Below are 20016 nucleotides of genomic sequence, written 5' to 3' on the forward strand. Positions count from 1 at the left end.
GCTGCAATTAGATCATGATCAGATATAGCGGCGCCAATAGCATTGAGAGAATCTGAAATTTCCTTGATTTGTTGTAGATATTCCAAGATCGATTAAGAGCCTTTTTGAATTGATTGAAGATGAGAACGAAGTTGATGGATATGAGCATCAGAAACGCCACCAAAATGTTGTTCAAGCTTCTGCCAAAGCTTTTGAGATGTGGAAACACCTACCGTGAGAAGAATGAGATCTTCAGATAGGGTCGAGTTGAGCCAAATCAAGAGGTTTTGATCTTTTTCAAACCACTGCTCAAATGCTAGGATTCAGGGATCGATCAAGGAGAAGTGGAGCCGGACGTGGCTCAGTACCATTGATGAGGCCAAGAACTTTGTACCGGTGCAAAATTGGAGCAAATAACGTACGCCATGTGAGATATGTGGTGCGTTTGAATTTGATTGGCACATTACTACAAATATTTTGGATCGTAAGAAACATATACGAGTTCTGAGGTTGAGAATTTGCAGAAGAATTAGGGTTTGGTAATGGCAGGTGAGTTAATCGGAAACGAAGAGGTAGAGGGGGAGGCCATGATACTTAGAACTTTATCAAGGAATCGATCAAAGACAAAGAGCAAAAAATCGATTGCGAAGTCAATCAAGGAATCAATCGAGAAAGAAATAAATCGATCAAGAAATGAAGATGGTGAGAAGAAGAGAATCAAGATATTACCGACTCAAAAACTGCCATTACAGATCAAGAACAGTGATCAGAATACCAAATCAATGAAGAACTTCGATCAATTTGAACAGAAATCAGAGAAACTGAGCAGAAGAAATGGAGGATCGAGGAATGCCGGGAGGCGGTTGGCAATGAAACCATGTAGAAATTGTTAAAAAGGGATATTTTCATTGATAAGCTTAATTGACAGTACACAGGAATATATATAGCCACAGAGGCTCATTACATCAGTACCCTTATCTTCTTCAACTAATTACACAAATACCACAATTAACTATTTACTGTTGTAACTAACTTGTGACTGGTTTAGATCTCTCAATAGAAACCGTATGATCTATTAACGGCGATCTGAACTCAGTACGGTATCCAGCACCAGTTACTTATCGTGGCAGTACCGAGTTGTACAAGACGAGAATAACATTGGACAAGACCCGTAGATTACAGCTAAAAGCTCATCTCCTGTGGTAGGCTGATTTCAAGAAAGTAAAGGCTGCAAAACAGGCAAAAGGAAAGTATTATGTAAGGAGATATTAGACTTGTAATGTCACACCCTCAGAGGCTCTAACCCTTATAGTTCTAGATATTGATATAAATTAAACATGAAATACTTTGAAAAACTCCTCCTTAAAGATCTCCTCTTTCGACGAGGCCCCGACACTATAACATCAGTATTACCTTGCAGACATGAAGGCCATTCCTAAAAACACTGCCTTGACGGCTAGCTTCTGCCCCGCATAATCAAAAGCCAAGGGCAGCATCTCATGGAGAGTTAGAAAAGCCATCACTCCACCAACTGCGCCACAACAAAAATACGTGGTAACTACAATTTTCATAAAAACTATTTCTTTGTTTTTTGGTTGAGACATTTTAAATCATCATTAATTTACAAACCTGATCCGAGCAGGCCTTCAAGAATTTCAGGACTCAAGCTGCTTGGGAATAGATAGGCTGCAGCAGAAGTGAAAACCATTAACAAGTTTCCTTCAAGAATTTTGAGGACTCAAGGGCTTAATCCAAATCCAGCGTTCTGATTACGACTAGTAAAAGAAGGATATCTAAAGGTTTATTTGACAGTTCACATACCTACAATTACGACACCCAAAGGCTCAGCTAAACCGGAAAGCGTTGCCAACTTGAATGCCTGCCATTTGCTGGAACATGCAGAAAACCCACCATTTAATAACTTACCATAAGATTCATAAAGTTTTCAAGCTATACAGGCTTAACAAAAACTTATGAAGTAATAATTGCTCTAGAAAGTGAACAAGGCTTAAAGGTCCTGTCCTGAAATGGACACCAACATTGTCGACACTACTCCTGAACAACAATGGCAGAACTATCATTCCATCGCTCCCTCACCCATCAGCACTGCCTTCTCTGTCACCACCTTAAATAATGAAATCCTACAGCACGGCCAACACCATAACTACCTTCACTATGTTCAATGAATTCACCATAACCATACCCTTGACATCAGTACTCCTCCACTATTACCTTTTCTAAAGTATTATTGTCTGCTTCGGGCTTCTCAAAGATAGTTAATGGTCATTTTAAAATAACAGTGAAAAAAAAATCAAATCCATTGTTTCCCCACAATTCATAAGTACTTCAAATGCTGAACTAACGATGCCTTCATATATTCTTACCTCTGTGTTGCAAAATAAACAGGAAGCGCAACAGCAACACCCTAGAAAAGCGAAAGTTATCAGATGTAGTGACATTATAACAGTAATAGTTCTACAACAATAGATGTCCAAACTCAAACTTTAAAGCAATCCCTTGTTTTCCAAATAGTCTACAATTTTGATCACACACTCTATAGACCTAAAGTCTAACAACAATTAGAGCTTGATACTATTCATCACCAACATATATAGGCAGACAATTTTTAAAGAATATTTAGTCTTTCATTTTGAAACTCAGAAAGCAGTTGATAGGTTTTTGAAATGTTAAATGCAATCTGCCATCCTTTATATTTCAATTTCTTTCTGTAGATGTGTGCACTATTCTTGCAGTCGACATTAGTTCCATAGGTTCCAAAGATCGTCTCCTTATCAGCAAAGGAATAAGTTCTTATATTACCAAAATCACCAGTCCAGCCATTGTTGATATGGAAAGTGGGAGACCTTGGAAGGTACAAACAATTATGTGCTACTTTAATCCAGGGCAGAGTGCGAGCAATTAGAGGAATACGCACGATACAAGATATAGGGAATATACCTCTGGGATGTTGTGTAAGGCAATGGCCAAGGCCAAGTTCACACCAACACGAAGGCCCTACAATGAATTATGAACAAGCAAGAATTGCATACGACAATTAGCATCAGCAGATATTATAGTCCTCAAACAGATAGTAAACTATTCTTGCTCCATTTATAACCACCAATCCCATAGATGAAAAGGCTATGCAAATTGTAAGTAATATGCACTAGAAAACATGCAAGAATAATAAGTGCAAGGAACACACATAATTAGCAATGTCAACTAACATATAAATCCATGAAAAAAGATACGTATAAATCAGGATCAATCAAGCATCTAATCAATTTGGACTTGTTTTAGATCACAAAAAAGACTAGCTCTAAAAATTCCAAACTAGACGCCGCAACTTCAGAAATTGTGCTTCAAGAAGAAAGCATCATATTTCCAGGAAACATTAAAATTTTTAGCAGCTGCAGAGTGTCCAGGAGCATATTAATTTGTTGACAATAAAGCTAAAAATGCATTGTAAAGAAGAAAAGAAGAATGTTTCACCAACTAGTTGGTATCTTACATAATGATAGATCTGATTTAGGTCATGAAGACTACCAAATAGTTAGTAAAGATGTTGACAACAAATGATTTAGTGGTCATAGAAACCTCACTCTATTTTTAGACATAATTTATAAGTTTATATTAAATCAAATATAGAACATATAACTCGAAATAAAATGAGCATGACTCCATATATATAATTCAAACTAGAGTTAACTCAATACTCCGAATCCAAGTCATGAAAAGCTTAAGCTTGAGTTACCTTCATTGATCCAAGAAACACGGCCATTCCTTCTGGAAGGTTGTGTAAACTTATGCCTGCAAGTCAATTGACCGGATATTCCACTTCAGAAGGAATATAGTATACAAATCAAGTATAATTCTCAAAAACATTTGCTCAGACTTTATTACTTGAGAAGTAAAAAAAAAAAGCTCCAGAAACTAAGACTTTCAAATTTTGCAAATGACATAAAACACCCTTAGGCCTTGGGTAGGTTGGGATGTGGGTGGAATGGTAGAGGGGTGGGTTTTATTCTTCTTGTATGCACGCAAAGACATAAATAGGCTTTGCTAATTACAGAACTGAGTACCACAAATTTAATTTATCATGCACACTTTTAGACTACAAACATGCAAAAACTAACTAATATTTCCAATTCTACAGATAAATGAAGATTTAATTTCATTTTCTAATTCGAAGAACTGTATGGAAGGTGATTTAAGCATGGTAATACCTATTGCTGTTACTATCCCACTGAATAAAACTTGTCGGCGATGCTTTTTCAAAGTGTCCTTGCCTCCTTCATCTTTCTGTTGTTAAGTATATCGTCACACGGTCAGACATGCTTTCAAAGTGTGATCCCCAGTCATATGTTAAGGTATCCACAACATGCTAAAGTAGGAGGAGAAGAGATAATCACTACCTTCGAAACAGGAGCAAGAGTTGGTTCTGGAATAAAATTGGCAATGATAGCAAAGAATATGACACCTCCAAAAAACTGCAACACCAAGAAATTCTAACTTATTCTTAGAGAAATGGGGGACAATAAATGTCATAAAAGTGAGCATTCGAATCAGAGTGAATCAGAATTCGACGGCGAAGCTAGGGGTGGCTACCATGAGGAATAGCCCAAGTAGCTGTTGCAGAAAATATACCTATATTTATTGTCTCCAACCAAATAAATAAAAAGTAGCCTATCCATTGAGAACTTCCTGGCTCCGCTATAAATTCAGATGAAGATTGAAGTACATGGCTTACCCATAGATTGCCTTTTAAAAAACCAATTGAGTTGATAGCATTGTGAGCCAAATCTAGGAGTGATATGCTTAGCATCAGACCTGCAGCAAAACCCTGCATAGAGAACATTCAGAGGTTTAGATGGATCATACTGCCTCTAAGCATATCCTGACTATAACACCAAGTTAAAAGGATCATGAAAATGGCATCAATGTCAAGATGGATTTTGTTAAGTTAAATTTCTGGTTGAGTAAAATACGGTGACACGTAAATATCGGCTGGGAGAGAGAAGGACATGTAAGCAATGAAGTCAATAGGCTGATTGATTCTTTAAAAGAAAGAAAACAATGACATTAGTAGACAGAAAGAAAGAAAGAAAATTCAAAATTTGAGATGAAATCAGAGTACCTGTAAAAGCCCGAGCATCTTCAAATTCGGAGTCTCATTGACAATTACTAAAAGTGCACCTGTTTCACATTCCAAGACTTATAATTAGGCTCCATAACATAAGCTGATCAACTAAGCATCGAGGTGAACATGATAAATTAAGAAATTCCACAAAAACCATAAATCAAAATCCTTATTCGAACCATGACCAATACCAAAAACTTGCCTAAAAACCATGGGAACAAATCCTAGCAATTTCATTATAACCAATTACACCCTTAAAATTCATTTTGTTCAATTTCACAACAACTTGATGGAGTCAAATTTCTCTAAAAAATCAAACCTTTATAGAAAAATATAGTAAATTGAGCTGCATTTCGATAGTTGTCTATCCTATCAATTCCAGCATCATATATTATACCATTAAACCTCAATTCCACAACAACTCGATGGAGTCAATTCGCCCGGTAATCGAAATTATAATAAGCTGATTTAGCAACCTCAACAATGCATTCATTATCACACTTCCATCAAAAGATTTCAAGGGGGTGTAGTCAAATTAGGAACTTAAAATCCTAGGGTAGTCAATCAGAATTTTAAAAGACATTCTCAACGTCCATGTTATCCGTATACAGTCAATTAGCATTTTAATGGATTTTAAGCAAGTGTACACAAATCTAGGTGTAGTAAAAAAAGTTATAGAGCTCATGGGATTTCATTAAACTGTGGATTTTAGTGGATTCTAGGATAGAAATATATACGTTGAAGCCTATAAACAATCCCACCCTTCCCCTAAAGATTTCATTAGATTTTCCTCGCACAAAGCTTGCTGCTTTCAACCTCAAAACTGAGAGTAAGATAAACCCAGAAGCCAATGTGGAAAACCATTCTACACGAACGAAACAAGAAAAACAAAATTCAAATAAATGGGGTAATTCAAATTTGAAATTGCTGAAATGGGCAGTTGAAATTGTAGCAGAGCATGAACAAGCACGAGTTTTTATGTACTCACCGAATGAAGTACTGAGTCCACCCACGAGTGACAGCGCGAGAGCCACCAAAACCTGATATCCCATGGAGGAGCTTTGACCAAAAAAGCTCCAAGAATTTTGGGTTGAAAAGAGTTTGACGGAATTATGACTGAATTGAGCGTAAAATGAAAAACACTGGAGCTGAAATGGTTTATATAGAGAGAGGAGAGAGAGAGGAGGGGAGAGGGAATTTTCAATTTTGTGTAGTGGAGGAAAGAGACGTTTCGTAGAGAGGAGAGAATAGAACAGAACAATTGAGTTTCTTTCTCTACTTTGGTAGTTTATACCTAACCTTGGCTTGTATTATACGATCATCCAATCCGTACTTCAATGGAAGTGCTAATTCCTATATTTTAAGGGCTAGTGCCCTTGGCTAGTATTGTAATGTAAAGTGCTTCACGCCAGAATCAATACCTAGATTACCTATCACCAAAGAAGAAATCTGTGTTTCGTATCCATGAGTTTGGATTCTTTTCTCTTATGCAGATGTGGGTAAGGTTTTAAAAACGCTTAGGCATTAGTTGGACGGCAAACAGAGATCTTGACGGATTTGAATAAAATAATTATATATATGATATAAATTAGTTAAATTTACTATATAATAGATAAATAAACATTGAGTAATACGCTATTTTTGAAAAAGATATGCATATATATTGCAAGAGTATAATATAGTCTGGTCTTAAAAAGAAAAAATAATAAAATATTATATTATAAGAATATAATATAACGTTGTTTTCAAAACAAAACAAAACAAATAATAAAGTATTATCTAAATAATTTATCTAATACATCTATTAGTTGATAGTGGGTAATTATTGTTTATGTTTTTTTATTCTGAGGCTAGTGGACGTTCACACAAAAGAAGGCCTTTTTCCCCTTTCCTGATTTTCCCTGCTGCCTAATCTCTATCTCTTCTCTTCAACCCTCTATCTTATTCTCTTCTTGAAAATAAGGCTGGTGGACTTTCACACAAAACTATGCATTTTTTCCCCTTTCCCGATTTTCCCTGCTGCCTAATCTCTATCTGTTACCAAGACAACCTTTTATCTTCTTCTCTTCAACCATCTATCTTCTTCTCTTCTTGAAAACAACAAATCAAAACAACTCCCTCTAACCCTCCATCTCTCATCCGCACATCTTCCTCTATCACTCCTTCTAATCCACCACGGTAATTCTCCGTTTTCATGTACAGAAGTTCTGGGAAAGAGGCGAAGCCACACTGACTTTAAATTTTGATTATGTGCAATGCGGTCGTACTCCTCCATCATGTTGTCGACGTCTTCGTCGGTGGTGACAGAGATCAACGGGTCAGTTTGCACAGACGCAAAGCAAAGAGACGAGGAACGACTAGCATCGCCTAGCTCCGCCTAGGGCCGCCTAGATCCTCTTCAATTAATGGAACATTTTTCCTAAAATCGTCACAAAAGCCCACCGCCCATCCGTCCAGTGCCTAGGCCGATTTTTAGAACATTGAATGTGAGTATAATCACGTTGATTAGAGTCGATATGCTATTCTATACGAGTATTCATAATTTAGTGTAGAATAGTACTTGTACCTTTTGTTTCGAATTGACGTGATATTCTATATTAAGCTACACTGAGACAAACTGAGAAGGATTTGAACCTGCGTTGTTCTTTTTTGTCAGAATGTTACTATTTGCACTCATTTGTCTTATTTCTTCACTCATCTTCTATTCATTTGTCATGAACATTTTTAATTAATAGTTTTTGAGCAAAAGATACTATTTATAGTGGGGGAGTGGGTTAAGCCTCACAATGGACTATCAATGTCAATAATATGGTTCCAATTCACCTTTGATGAGAATCGAACCTAAAACCTTTCACTTACAAACAGTGTTCTAAAACGCGATCTGGGCGACCACCTAGGCCTTGGGCGTCGGGCCGTCGCCGTGATTATTTCAAAAACTTTTAGTAAATCGGCAAGGGTATTAAGCGGTGCCTAGGCGGCCGACTAGGCGGGCTAGGAGCCGAGCTAAGCGGCCTCCACGGTGGTTCTATTAAAATATTATACGTTTCGCCGTTTCACTACACCGCGAGGGTGACAACATAAAATTTGAAAAGAGAAACCGAGAAAGTGTGAGAAAGATCTGTAGAAGGAATCAGAATAATGATGCAATTGCAGAAAGAAAAAAAAAAAACCAAGAACTTTGTCTTGGAAACTTCATATATTCTTCGTTGAAGATGATTTCTTTGATGTGCTTGAGGAATTTGACTGGACTCATGATTAGGTTTTGGAAAATTATACAGAACAAGAAGATGAAAATTAGGTAGAGAAGATGGGGAATCAGGCGGAGCAATCGAAGAAGAATAGAAGGGAGAGGAAACAAGAAACCCCAAAATAAAGGCCTTGCCGATTTCCAAGGCGTCAAAAGCCACTCCCTTCTGTCTGTCAGATGGATTTCCACCATTAGCACTAGGCTTATTAATTATATTAAAAAAAAGTTACCTACTTCACTATTAAACAAATATATTATATATTATTATCTTTCTTTTTTTTCAAATTATGTACTTAAAATTCTTACATTACCTGTACACACACACATATAAGTATTTTGACTAATTGGATTTCCATCATTTTGTAATTTATGATGAAATCATATATATTTTAAGTATAAACATACATTTATTTACACGAAATATAATAGATTTAATTAAATCTGCTTAGTCCACCTAGGCGCCCGTCTAGTCCACCTAGGCGCCGCCTAGGGGCTAGGCCCCAGCCCGCCGCTAACTAGCGTCCTAGCGTCTTTTAAAAGCTTGCTTACAAATGAAGAGAAATACCACTAGACTGTAGTACTAAGTGACATTTTCAATTAATATTTGAGTGAGAATACCCACTTTTTTGTGATCGTTTTATGTTTGTAAATCTAAATAATCTAGTTTTAGGATACAACATTTACATTAATTAGAGTCATGTTAACCACACTCTTTTTAGGATCGTTTTGTATGCACCGAGTTCCATTTTTTTCTCTTATGCAGATGTGAGTGTGGTCAAATTAATCAGAGTCAATGTGCTCCTCTACACGAGTATACACAAATAAGACTACAATATTGCTTATATGTTTTGTTTCGGATTAACGTGATATTCTGTATTTAAGCTACACTAAGATAGGTGAGAAGGATTTGAACCAGAGTTGTTGTTTTTGTGAGAGTGTTACTATTCGCACTCATTTGTCTTATTTTTTAACTCATCTTAGGCCTTTAATAGTAGTTTAAGTAAGTATGATACCTATATATATGAATCGGGCGACCTGAGTTTGATACCTGTAACACTAGTGAGACACTAGCGTGAGTTAAAGAGTTGATATCACACTCATGAGTGTAATAAATCACACACATGAGTTCAATATATTAGTATCACGCTCAAATTTTTTGGTCCACTAAAAATTTATGATTATGATGAGTTCAATATATTAGTATCACACTATTGTAAATGACCTTACGATATTCAAGATTTAGGTATTTGGTGCAAAATAATTGTAATTCAAGCGTAGTTCCCAATTTGACTTCATCCTTCCTAAAGATTAAAAGACATACCTTAAGTTCAAAATAACCTTTTAGGAATACCGTAAACAATATATCTTACGGGAAATGATTTTTAGACTTCCATTTTGACCTCACGTATTTCTCCAAGGGCGTGCTTAAGGGTAGCCGAAGTAGGCCCGCATAGCTCACCCCCACCAAAGACCCCCCATTTTTTTTAAATATAATATATATATATATATATAATTATAATTATAGGCAATAATATAATTCTCTAGAAAATAATTTACATTTTTTTTTATTTTCTCTCACCCGTATGTATCCCTACTTTAATATTTTTTCTAACCATCAGATGTAGTTCATGTAATCCAACCATTCATTCATTTACTGAACGTAATAAGTAACTTTGTAACTAAACAATAAAATATGATTGAAATTTGGCGTACTAGGTAGTGAGTCTAGCAACTCCTCTTTCGGTCTAATCGGTCCAACTTGGTGGTGACTAGTAAGTGAGCCTGGCGAGGTGATATCCCACAAACAATGGATCAAAGCTAGCATGGCAAACCAAGGGGTGGAATTAGAGATGTTTTTTGTGTCTGCGTCTGCGTCTGCACGAACACGTGACGAGATTGTTGGTTTCCAAAATTTCTCATCATTAATGAAGTTATCTTGACAATAAAATAATAAATAAAATTACTCAATTGTTCGTGGCTAGAGCCTAGAAAGACACTTTACCAGATCATGGGAGTTTTTTGAGTATGGATATCTATTGGAAAAGGAAAATTAAACATATTCTTCAACAGCAAGGTATGCACATTAGATTGGTTACAGATTGAATTACAAGGGACCACATAAAATGAGTGAACTTATTTATCATTCTTCTATCATGAGTATGATAATTGGCATGAAATGTTACTTCCTATGAGTGCAAAGCTAGTTAGATTTTTACACTTGGTGAAAATCAAGGTGGGAATTTATTTTTTCTACGAGAAAATGTAAGAGGCTTGATAAGGTTAAGGCAGAAAATTCTTCTTTTTATTGATTCGTTGGAAAATTTTGGGATACTGGAGGAAACTAAGGTAATGTATTCAATTTAGATTGTAAAGAAGTTTAAGATCTAATTAGACTCAATAGATATGTTAAATGAGTTTCTGAAAGTAGTAGGGTATATATTTAGAATTTTAAAGGAGTTTATAAAAATTCATAGAAATTCTAGTGTATTCAATAAGGATTTCAAATGAATTCGTAAAAGTCCATATGTATTAAAGAAAATCATTGATTTTAAAGGATTTTGGATTTTCTGAGGAGTACATAGAATTTCATAGTGTAAATTAAGCCACAACAAATTTTAACACACACACTAAGGTTTTGATGGATTTGTATTTCTTTCTTTTTCTCTCCTTCTCCATACCATATCAACCACGTCCACCACCATTTTCATCGTCGCGTTTCTATGGTCGACCAACACATGACAATGATTACCTCCACCAACTCAAAATTTATCTCTTCAGTCTCCCTATTTCTTCATCTTTATGTTCAGCTAAGGGATTCCTCGCCTGGTGTGCTGGGTTGGCTCCAGCTTTGGCTTCTTGATTGGCTATTATTAGAAGACATATATGTTATACCAACAGATGGATCAAACATGATAAGATACAACATATTAAAAAATGAGCCAAAATGAGCCAAACTGAACCAGCAAACTTCGACTCTTATTTCTTTCTTTCTTCATATGGTAAAGGAAAGCAAAATTTGTATTTTGCTCCCCCTATTGATAGATCAAAGGCCCTCATGATGTCGTTTCAATGACTCATAGAGCTTTCCTCAGCTCAGTTTTTTCATTCAGCGAAAACTGAATACAAGTCTTCCAACCTAATTGAGCAATCAAGTAGTTTGCTTATCCCTCCAATCATTAAACGACTAAACACAAAACCATGTTTTTTCACCTCTAAGTTTAAAAATGGTTGTGCATCTCATTTTGGATATTGGTTTGTACCTTTGATTTTGGATGATAAACTGGAGAGAGAGGGTGGTGGACGAGATATGGAAACTCATGACAAGTATATGAAGAGCAGTGGAAGAAAATCAAAAGATAAAAAAAAACAGGGTTATTGACCAAACAATAGCAAAAAATGTGTATTGACGATTAATGATGTAGCAAAAATTTACCATTAGATGCCTTTAGAGGTAGAATGAGAATCCTTACCGGATTCTCTTTTGAAAGAATTCCAGAAATCCTCCAATCACATCCGTTCATCGTACATCGTGCGGTTAAAAATCATTGTAAATTGTTTTATTTAAAATTAAATATAAACAATACTTGACGAAAACTGACGCACTATGTATGATAAATGAACACAATTGGAAGATCTCGGGAATTCATCCGAAAACAATCCTCATTCAGATTAAAATTCATGAGAATTCATCTAATTCATTAATATTTCTTATTAAAGTCTCACAAATTCTATTAAATTTCACTTTGAAATTCACATAAGAGCCTTTAAAAATCAATTTAAATCCACGAATTTATGACTCAATCAAAATATTTTAAATCTCAATAGAATACAGTCCCAAGTTGAGAATTAATTTGTCTTATGCCTTCCCGTTTACAAAGTTGAAAATTAAAATGCTCGATCAATTGTGTTCAACAATAGAGATTCCAAATTGACATCCTCGTTTTTCCACAAGTCTTCAACCGTGTGGCTCCACGCAATTCTGGACTTTTATATTATACTAAAAAATGGTTTTACAAGATGTGTTCTTCATTGAAAATATTTTTAAAATAATTAAAAATGTTTTTAAAGAAAGTAATTTTAAAACTAGTTTTAATAAAAAGTACTTAAATGCTTTCTACGAGATACTTCTTTTAAAAGATATTTCAAGTATTTTTGAAACTTAAAAACACTTTTATCGAAAGCATTTTAAGTTATTTTAAAATAAATTTCAAACGATATCTAAGTTAACCAGTTACATTAACATAACAACACTCTTTATTAAAGGTAGTTTAAATAAAATAAAAAAGTTTTGCGGAAAGTAATAAACTTTCAAAATGACCTTTTTAATTAAATTTTCCAAATTCCCTTCATATCCCTCCGGAAACCACAGAAAACACCCCTCTACGCTGCCATAGTTGAAGATCGAAGCTGCTTCTTCTACCTCTCTAAACCCGTAGACGGCCGCCCTCACTTTTCCACCTAATTTTTCATCACTTTCTCGAGAAAATTAAAAAATGGAATTCCAAATGGCCACTCGCATCGCCCTCCGCCTCAAATCCCACCTCCTCCGAACCACAACCCCGATCCACCACCACGCCATCAAATCTCCACCGTTTATCTTCTCCCGACTCTCCAACCCTCATCTCCACCCTCCATCAAATCCCCACCTTCCCTTCACTCTCCGTTTCTTCTCCACCGCCCGCCGCGGCCCGACCCGCCCCAAACCCGTCGACATCGGTGCCCGCGCCCGCCAGCTCCAGACCCGCCGACTCTGGACCTACGCTCTGACCTTCAGCTGCATCGCCGGATTCGTTGTCATTGTCCTCAACAGCTTCCAAGACCAGCTCGTCTTCTACGTCACGCCAACCGACGCAATCGAGAAGTACTCCGCAAACCCAAGCAAGAGCAAGTTCCGGGTCGGCGGCCTGGTCCTCGAAGGCAGCGTCGTCCAGCCGTCCTCCTCGCCGGAGATGGAGTTCGTCGTCACCGATTTGATGACCGATATCTTGGTCCGGTACAAGGGATCATTGCCCGATTTGTTCCGGGAGGGTCACTCGGTGGTGGTGGAGGGATTTGTGAAGCCTTTCACGGATGAAATTCGGAAGGAGATTTCGACGAAAAGCATATCGGAGAAGGCGAGGACCGGCGAGTGCTATTTCGCCGCCACGGAGGTTTTGGCCAAGCATGACGAGAAGTACATGCCGGGTGAAGTCGCCGCCGCGATTGAGAAGAATAAGAAGAAGCTGGAGGAGGCCGGTGGCGGTGGCGATGAAGATGCTAAAGATGGTAAAGATGCTAAGAGCGAGTAGTTGATGGGTATGAGTTAAATTTTATATCTTTTTTCGGTTATATTTCGGTTTTGTTAGTATACATGATTGCAGAAACGGGTTATACTTGGATAGTTCATAGTTGGATGATTGATTCAAAAGGATTGATCTTTAGGTGAGGGAATAGGCATTGATGCTTAGGAAAAGAGTTGAATTTTTGGAAATTTGAGGCTTTAAAGTTTCGAATTTTCTTGTTGTAGTGATATAATTTCACCGTTGAATTCTTTAGTTTTTCATTTCGATTTAGAAATCAATAATGCCATTAATGGGAATGGCGGCAGAGCGAAATTGAAATTCTTGGCAGGAGTTGTATGAATCTGATAACTTTGTGAATTTGAATTTGAGATGTTTCATATTGTTGAGAACAGAGAGATGAATGTGGTTTCTTCTCCTTTGTGTTACATTCAAGATCTTTTAGCAACACGGTTCGCTGATTTGTTATGAATTGTCTGAACAGGTTGTTATCGTGGCATACATTTTGGTTTCTTTGAAGCATCTGTTGTGTTGTATTAGTATGAATGGTTTGAGCATAGTTTGGGTTACACACTAAGCTACTTCTCAGAATTTGTCTAAGGTTTAGCTTCCCGCACTCTGTACTATGGAGGCTGGGCACCAGCCGCCATCAAGAAGTTGAACTTAAGTCCAACCCGAACTTGAAACTCTAGAAATACTAAGCCAGCCAAAGTTATTGGTTTGAACGTAGAAATCATTCATCAAGATATGGATGTTGGTGGTCGCTTTTTTCGACAACCCACCTTCAAGGATTAGTTATATATTGCTGGATGATGAGTTAAGAGGATCAACAAAAGCTGAAATATTTGTACTGATTCTTGGTTGAGCTGAGCTCTAACAATGGCAAAGGCTGTGTCGGAGATTCTTGTATACTGGCTACATTGTGGTAGCCATATACTGGAATTTCTTGTTGTCGAGACCAATGGCGATTCTAAACTTGTAGGGGATCAGAAAAATCCGAAATATTTGAGATCAACAAGAAGTTTAGAATTGCTATTGGTCTACACAACGGGAAATTCAAGTAAGAATTCCCCTACACGACACCATTGCCTTTGTTAGAAATATGAATACTTTAGGGTGCTTGATTTTAACATTCTCAAGTGGACTCCGGCCGCAAGTTCTGCTGTTACTTGCCCGTAGGTTATGAACTTGTGAGCAGGCATGTCAAATGTAAAGTAGGCATTGCGTCTAAGGTAGCTTCTGAACTTCAAATTAATTGGTAGAATATTGTTTTCAAGTGGTTAATCAAAATACCGATCAACTTTTTGAGACTTGTATACGCTGTCAGATCGGGCCAAAGAGATGGCCATGGCCGCTAGACCGCGGCCGTTGGCTCTAGAAATGCAAATTTGAAGGCCAAAAATAGCACATTCAGACCAGTACTGTATTATATATTATGATGAAGCAATATAACAACCATAACAAATGATGAAATCCATCTCCAAAAGGATACAGAAAATACCACAATAATTAAATAGCAATCTCAGTCTCAAATCTCCCTAATGCCGCAGCAGAGCAAAGAGAGAGAGCAGCAACGAAGAGTAAACAAAAGCGCTGGAAATGGTCACTGGAATTCCGGCTCCAGCGTCCAATGCCGGTGATGGTGCCGGCGCGCTATCCTGAGCTGTAACTGAGACGAGCACAATGGCGATTGCCATCAAGAACACAGCTTTGCAGATGCTAACTTGCGCCATTTCTAGAGAGGAACAGAGAATGGATTAAGCGAACTGTAAGGAGAGGGAGAGAGAGAGAGAGAGAGAGAGAGAGTGTGTGTGTGTGTGTCTCTCAGGCTGACTGAATAAGGTGAGGGACTCTGAGAAATGTATTTATAGACCGTTTTAATTTTAATTATTTGTAATTAAACTTTGAAACTTTTCAAACAAAAATATGAGTACGAGGATGGTAACGTTACTCTCCCGTTATGTTGTGTGGCCCCATGATTGGAAGGTGACGTGTCAGCCTTTTGTTCCTTTTGTGGTCCCCATAACGGCTCTATTGGTCGGTTGTTGTCTTTGTTGTATAGGGTGGCAATATCTAGACCGTTGAGTAAAGAAACTTCAAAAATGATACTTTACCAAAGGAAAGATAAATGAAGGAAAATGTTTAAGGAAATTTTATTTGAACTCATTTAATTTATTTCTACACATAATTTACTTTATTCATCTATATTATTTTTTATTAAAGAATTAATATCTCTTTAAACTCAAATTTATTACCTAAACTACTATCTCAAACCTAATTCAAAATGTAAAAGTATCTTTACACTTATTCCTTTTATAAAATAAAATCTCTAATTGAATGTTTTTTTTTTTTCTTCAAAGAGGCATCATTTGCCCCTCTATAATTGCATATGTTGTATAGGACTAGCATTTCCATGACTGCTTTTTTTCTTTCTGCTACCACAACCTATCCATGGACTTGGGATCCAAGAGATCATTCCATAGACTTGAATTTGCCAAGAGAATGTTATTGTTAAGTCCTTTTTAAATCGAGCATTTTCATGTACTTTTTAAGAAACTTTGAAGTGACATAGGGCTGAGTGTTTTGTTGCTGTTAATAAACAAATTGGAGCTATTTCGAATAAAAAAAGTGCAAGATATGTCACCCGCTAGTTTGTGGTTAAGGTTGAGCAATCTTTATTTGCACCAAGAATCAAGTTTTATGTCTTTGTAGTACTAATCAAAAGTCCTTGCACTGGTGTTTTGAGACCCATACAGACAGCAGAGTAACAAATACCATATAATATAAAAAGTATGAAATTTAATCCAAAGAAGAAGCAAACAAACAAAATATCCATAAATTGAGTCATACCTTAGGTGGAGAATTAAAAACTTCAAAATCACCATCCATCAATAGAAAAACTTGTTTTTCTCTATCAGAGCTATTAGGGTTTTAGTCGGAATGAACGTAAGATAAACAAAGGGTGATGCTAGGGTTTAATTATAGTATGTGGGTCTATTGATAAATTTGACTTTTATTATTAATTTCATTTTGTACTAAATAATAATTATGCAATAGGGTAAAATAGACAATTAACATTTAAAATTTAAATTGGGTGTAAAAAGAAGTTAGATGAGTTTAAATAAAATTTCCCAAATGTTTACTTGTGACATCCCACATCACCCAGGGGTGTGATCCTTAAATGTATATTCCCATCCCTACCTAGCACGAGGCCTTTTGGGAGCTCACTGGCTTCGGGTTCCGTTGGAACTCCGAAGTTAAGCAAGTAGCGCGCGAGAGCATTCCCAGGATGGGTGACCCATCGGGAAGTTCTCGTGTGAGTTCCCAAAAACAAAACCATGAGAGAATGGTAAGCCCAAAAAGGACAATATCATGCTACGGTGGTGGAGCGGGCCGGGGAAGTGATCCGCCCTGGGCCGGGATGTGACAATTTGGTATCAGAGCCTAACCCTGGTCGTGGTGTGCCGACGAGGGCGTCGGGCCCCTAAGGGGGGTGGATTGTGACATCCCACATCACCCAGGGGTGTGATCCTTAAATTTATATTCCCATCCCTACCTAGCACGAGGCCTTTTGGGAGCTCACTGGCTTCGGGTTCCGTTGGAACTTCGAAGTTAAGCGAGTAGCGCGCGAGAGCATTCCCAGGATGGGTGACCCATCGGGAAGTTCTCGTGTGAGTTCCCAAAAACAAAACCGTGAGGGAATGGTAAGCCCAAAGCGGACAATATCGTGCTACGATGGTGGAGCAGGCCGGGGAAGTGATCCGCCCCGGACCGGGATGTGAAATTACTTGTTTTCACATGAAATATTTCTTGATTCACCCCTAAAGATAGGAGTAAATATTTGGTAGAGCTCACACAGAGTGAAATCATGTGAGGTCTAGTGAAATTTAAATACAATAATTTGATGTTTGACATAAATATTTTATGAATGATGTGATTGGATATCCTTATCCAAGTTTTTCTTCAAAAAAGACTACTAATTTTCTTCTGTATTTAGAACTATACCAACATTTCAAGAAAATTAAGCACATACTATTAAGGATTTAATTTGTTTAGGTCTTAAGAGAATCCCACAATAAATTATACGAATTTGATGCTTAATAGTTCACAATTTGATAAATTAAGGTTGATGATCTATAAAATGTTATGAATTCAATAATTTGATTATCAACGGATTCACATTACGCCGATTCAATTTGAATGTGATTCTTGTTGACAGATTTAAGTATCAGATAATCATTGGCCACACATTAGATAGTACATATATAATACATGGACGTTCTAGTGGACATTATGCACTTATTACATGGACGTTGATGAATTAATTTCAAGCCTTATATCTTGAAATTAATTCATCAAGTTGATGATAAAATACATGGACTGTTACAGTGGACATTATGCACTTGTTACACAACAACCCCTTAGAGGAAGGGCCAAGCAAGGGGGACAACGGGTAGGAGAAATGGAAGTTTGGGCTCTAGAGGGATTTGGTGTTGCTCAAATTTTACGTACAAAAACGTGACCTTTCTTGTATTTTTCAGTCTGTAATTATGCATGGTGTTACCTTCACATACAATGGTACAAAATAGGTAATACCCATAATATTGGTCATATCCTCCACTATTCTTGGTATTTATTACTTAATTAATTTGTTAGTTTGTTATACCCATGCATGTAGGCGTTGTTCATGCAAAACCATACACGTACGTACTAACCCTTCCAAACCTCAAACAACATCCAACAGATTTCATCCCAAAAATAACAAAATCCTCCTCCATAGAAAGCTATATATACCTCCCACTGCCCTCCTATATTCCTCAGGACAGCTACAAACTTCTACAAGCCTCTTAACATTCCAATTGCAAGGCGTGTTTTCGATTCATTGACCGACCACACGCCGCTCGCAAAATGGCCATGAAGAAGATTGCCTTGGTTGTCCTCGTAGTTGCCGTCTGCATCAGCGCAGCAATGGCCGCTGCACCTGTAAAGGGTGCCGCAGCCACCACCTCTGCAGCCACCCCCAGCTGCAGCCACCCCTGCCGCTGCAGCCACAGCTGGCCCTGAAGCTTCTACTCCAGCACCTAATGGAAGTAGCATGAACGACGTTGGATCTTTGGTTGGAGCTTCACTGTTGTCCTTCTTGGCCATTTACTTGAACTAAATTGTTAATCAAGTGATCAAAAAGGATGAGAGAGAAGTACTTGATCAAAAAGGATGTGCGTGTAACATATTCCCCAATAAATGAAGCTATAACGCTACTTACTCATATTATTCTTCTTGGCTAAGTTTATTAATCTTTCTTTGTTTTATCATCTGTTTGCTTCATTTTGCAATTCCGCTATTTTAATTAGTACTATATGTTAGAATTAAATTTGCGCACATCAATCCATGGACGGAGACGAAATTTAGAAAGAGAAAGAGAGGAATGTTAACAGAAAGAATAAATGTGTGAGAGCCTGGAGATCAGAGAGTTGAGGACAGAGAGAGAGAGAGGAAGAGAGAGAAGGTTAACAAAAAGAAAGAGTGGTTGGACATTTTTATTCATACTTAACTAAGATTTGACAGAAATCTCACTTTTGAGTTAAATTTGCTATCAATCTTCACCGCAAGAGTTCAAATCCTAATTTGTTTATCACATGGACTATCTTCCGAATATCATCTCATCATAGGAATCATTAATCCGGTTTGACCATAAACTTTGTTTTCTCAATACACATGCACCACAAATAATCCAACGTAAGAACTACATCTCAAGACTATTTTTATTCAAGCTCCTAAACTTGCTGTCGTCCTTCGTTGTAGAACAAAGTAAACCCTAATCACTAAAGGTGCATATAATTACACGCCGAAGAAGATCTTTCGGCAGACAATATCATATTATTGGTCAAACCCCAAACCACGAGACATGGCTTCATTTTGAACAAAGTAATTAAACCTACCCTCCACATGAGGCACGATTCATATTTTTCTCATTTTACATCAGGTTTAACAGTGTCATACTAATGGCCAAACTAAAAACCACGATACAGTTTTGGTAGAGAAAACAACCAATACATAAAGATATTTCGGTTGAGATGTAACAAAATGTGTCTATAGTTTCGATCATAAGGAATGGATATTTCAACTTCTTTTAGTAGTCCCTCACTGAAAGTACAAGGTAAAGCCACGCGAAAATATTTTGGCAGAACTTTACAAATTTATATAATTTATGTCATAGGCAACCGAATACTTGAACTTGTTTTAGTAGTTTTGTATTGAAAATGCAAGGTTTATGTAGTCACTGTTTGTTGTACCTGAGTAGTGGAGTACTACTCTCCTAATGTCTTCATTTTGAGAATCAATGAGGACTAAATGCATACTAGCCACATGAT

General features: G+C 37.1%; 3 protein-coding genes across 3 annotated transcripts; 2 read left to right on the plus strand and 1 right to left on the minus strand.

The window, feature by feature from the left end:
* Window positions 1–861: 861 nt before the first annotated feature.
* Window positions 862–6394, minus strand: LOC103963411 (zinc transporter ZTP29-like). The gene is made up of 12 exons (XM_009376229.3): window positions 6108–6394; window positions 5117–5175; window positions 4730–4822; window positions 4395–4469; window positions 4206–4281; window positions 3734–3789; window positions 2938–2994; window positions 2364–2404; window positions 1801–1868; window positions 1609–1665; window positions 1393–1510; window positions 862–1207 (listed from the first exon to the last, which is right to left on the minus strand). Exons 1-12 carry the CDS (start codon window positions 6169–6171, stop codon window positions 1162–1164), a joined length of 810 nt encoding a protein of 269 aa, XP_009374504.2. The 5' UTR covers window positions 6172–6394; the 3' UTR covers window positions 862–1161.
* Window positions 6395–12738: 6344 nt separating this feature from the next.
* Window positions 12739–14039, plus strand: LOC103965144 (cytochrome c-type biogenesis protein CcmE homolog, mitochondrial-like). Its single transcript, XM_009378163.3, has one exon. It carries the CDS (start codon window positions 12860–12862, stop codon window positions 13652–13654), a length of 795 nt encoding a protein of 264 aa, XP_009376438.3. The 5' UTR covers window positions 12739–12859; the 3' UTR covers window positions 13655–14039.
* A 4431-nt stretch (window positions 14040–18470) lies between these two features.
* Window positions 18471–18913, plus strand: LOC103963422 (dihydrolipoyllysine-residue acetyltransferase component of pyruvate dehydrogenase complex-like). The gene is given in 2 exon segments (XM_009376241.3): window positions 18471–18666; window positions 18668–18913. Coding segments are annotated over 2 exon segments (252 nt in total). The 5' UTR covers window positions 18471–18553; the 3' UTR covers window positions 18807–18913.
* Window positions 18914–20016: the final 1103 nt, after the last annotated feature.

Source organism: the organism of the source record quoted next, unplaced genomic scaffold (genome assembly GCF_019419815.1).
Source record: "Pyrus x bretschneideri cultivar Hongxiangsu unplaced genomic scaffold, Pyrus_bretschneideri_v1 Contig5, whole genome shotgun sequence".
NCBI classification, from domain to species: Eukaryota; Viridiplantae; Streptophyta; class Magnoliopsida; order Rosales; family Rosaceae; genus Pyrus; species Pyrus x bretschneideri.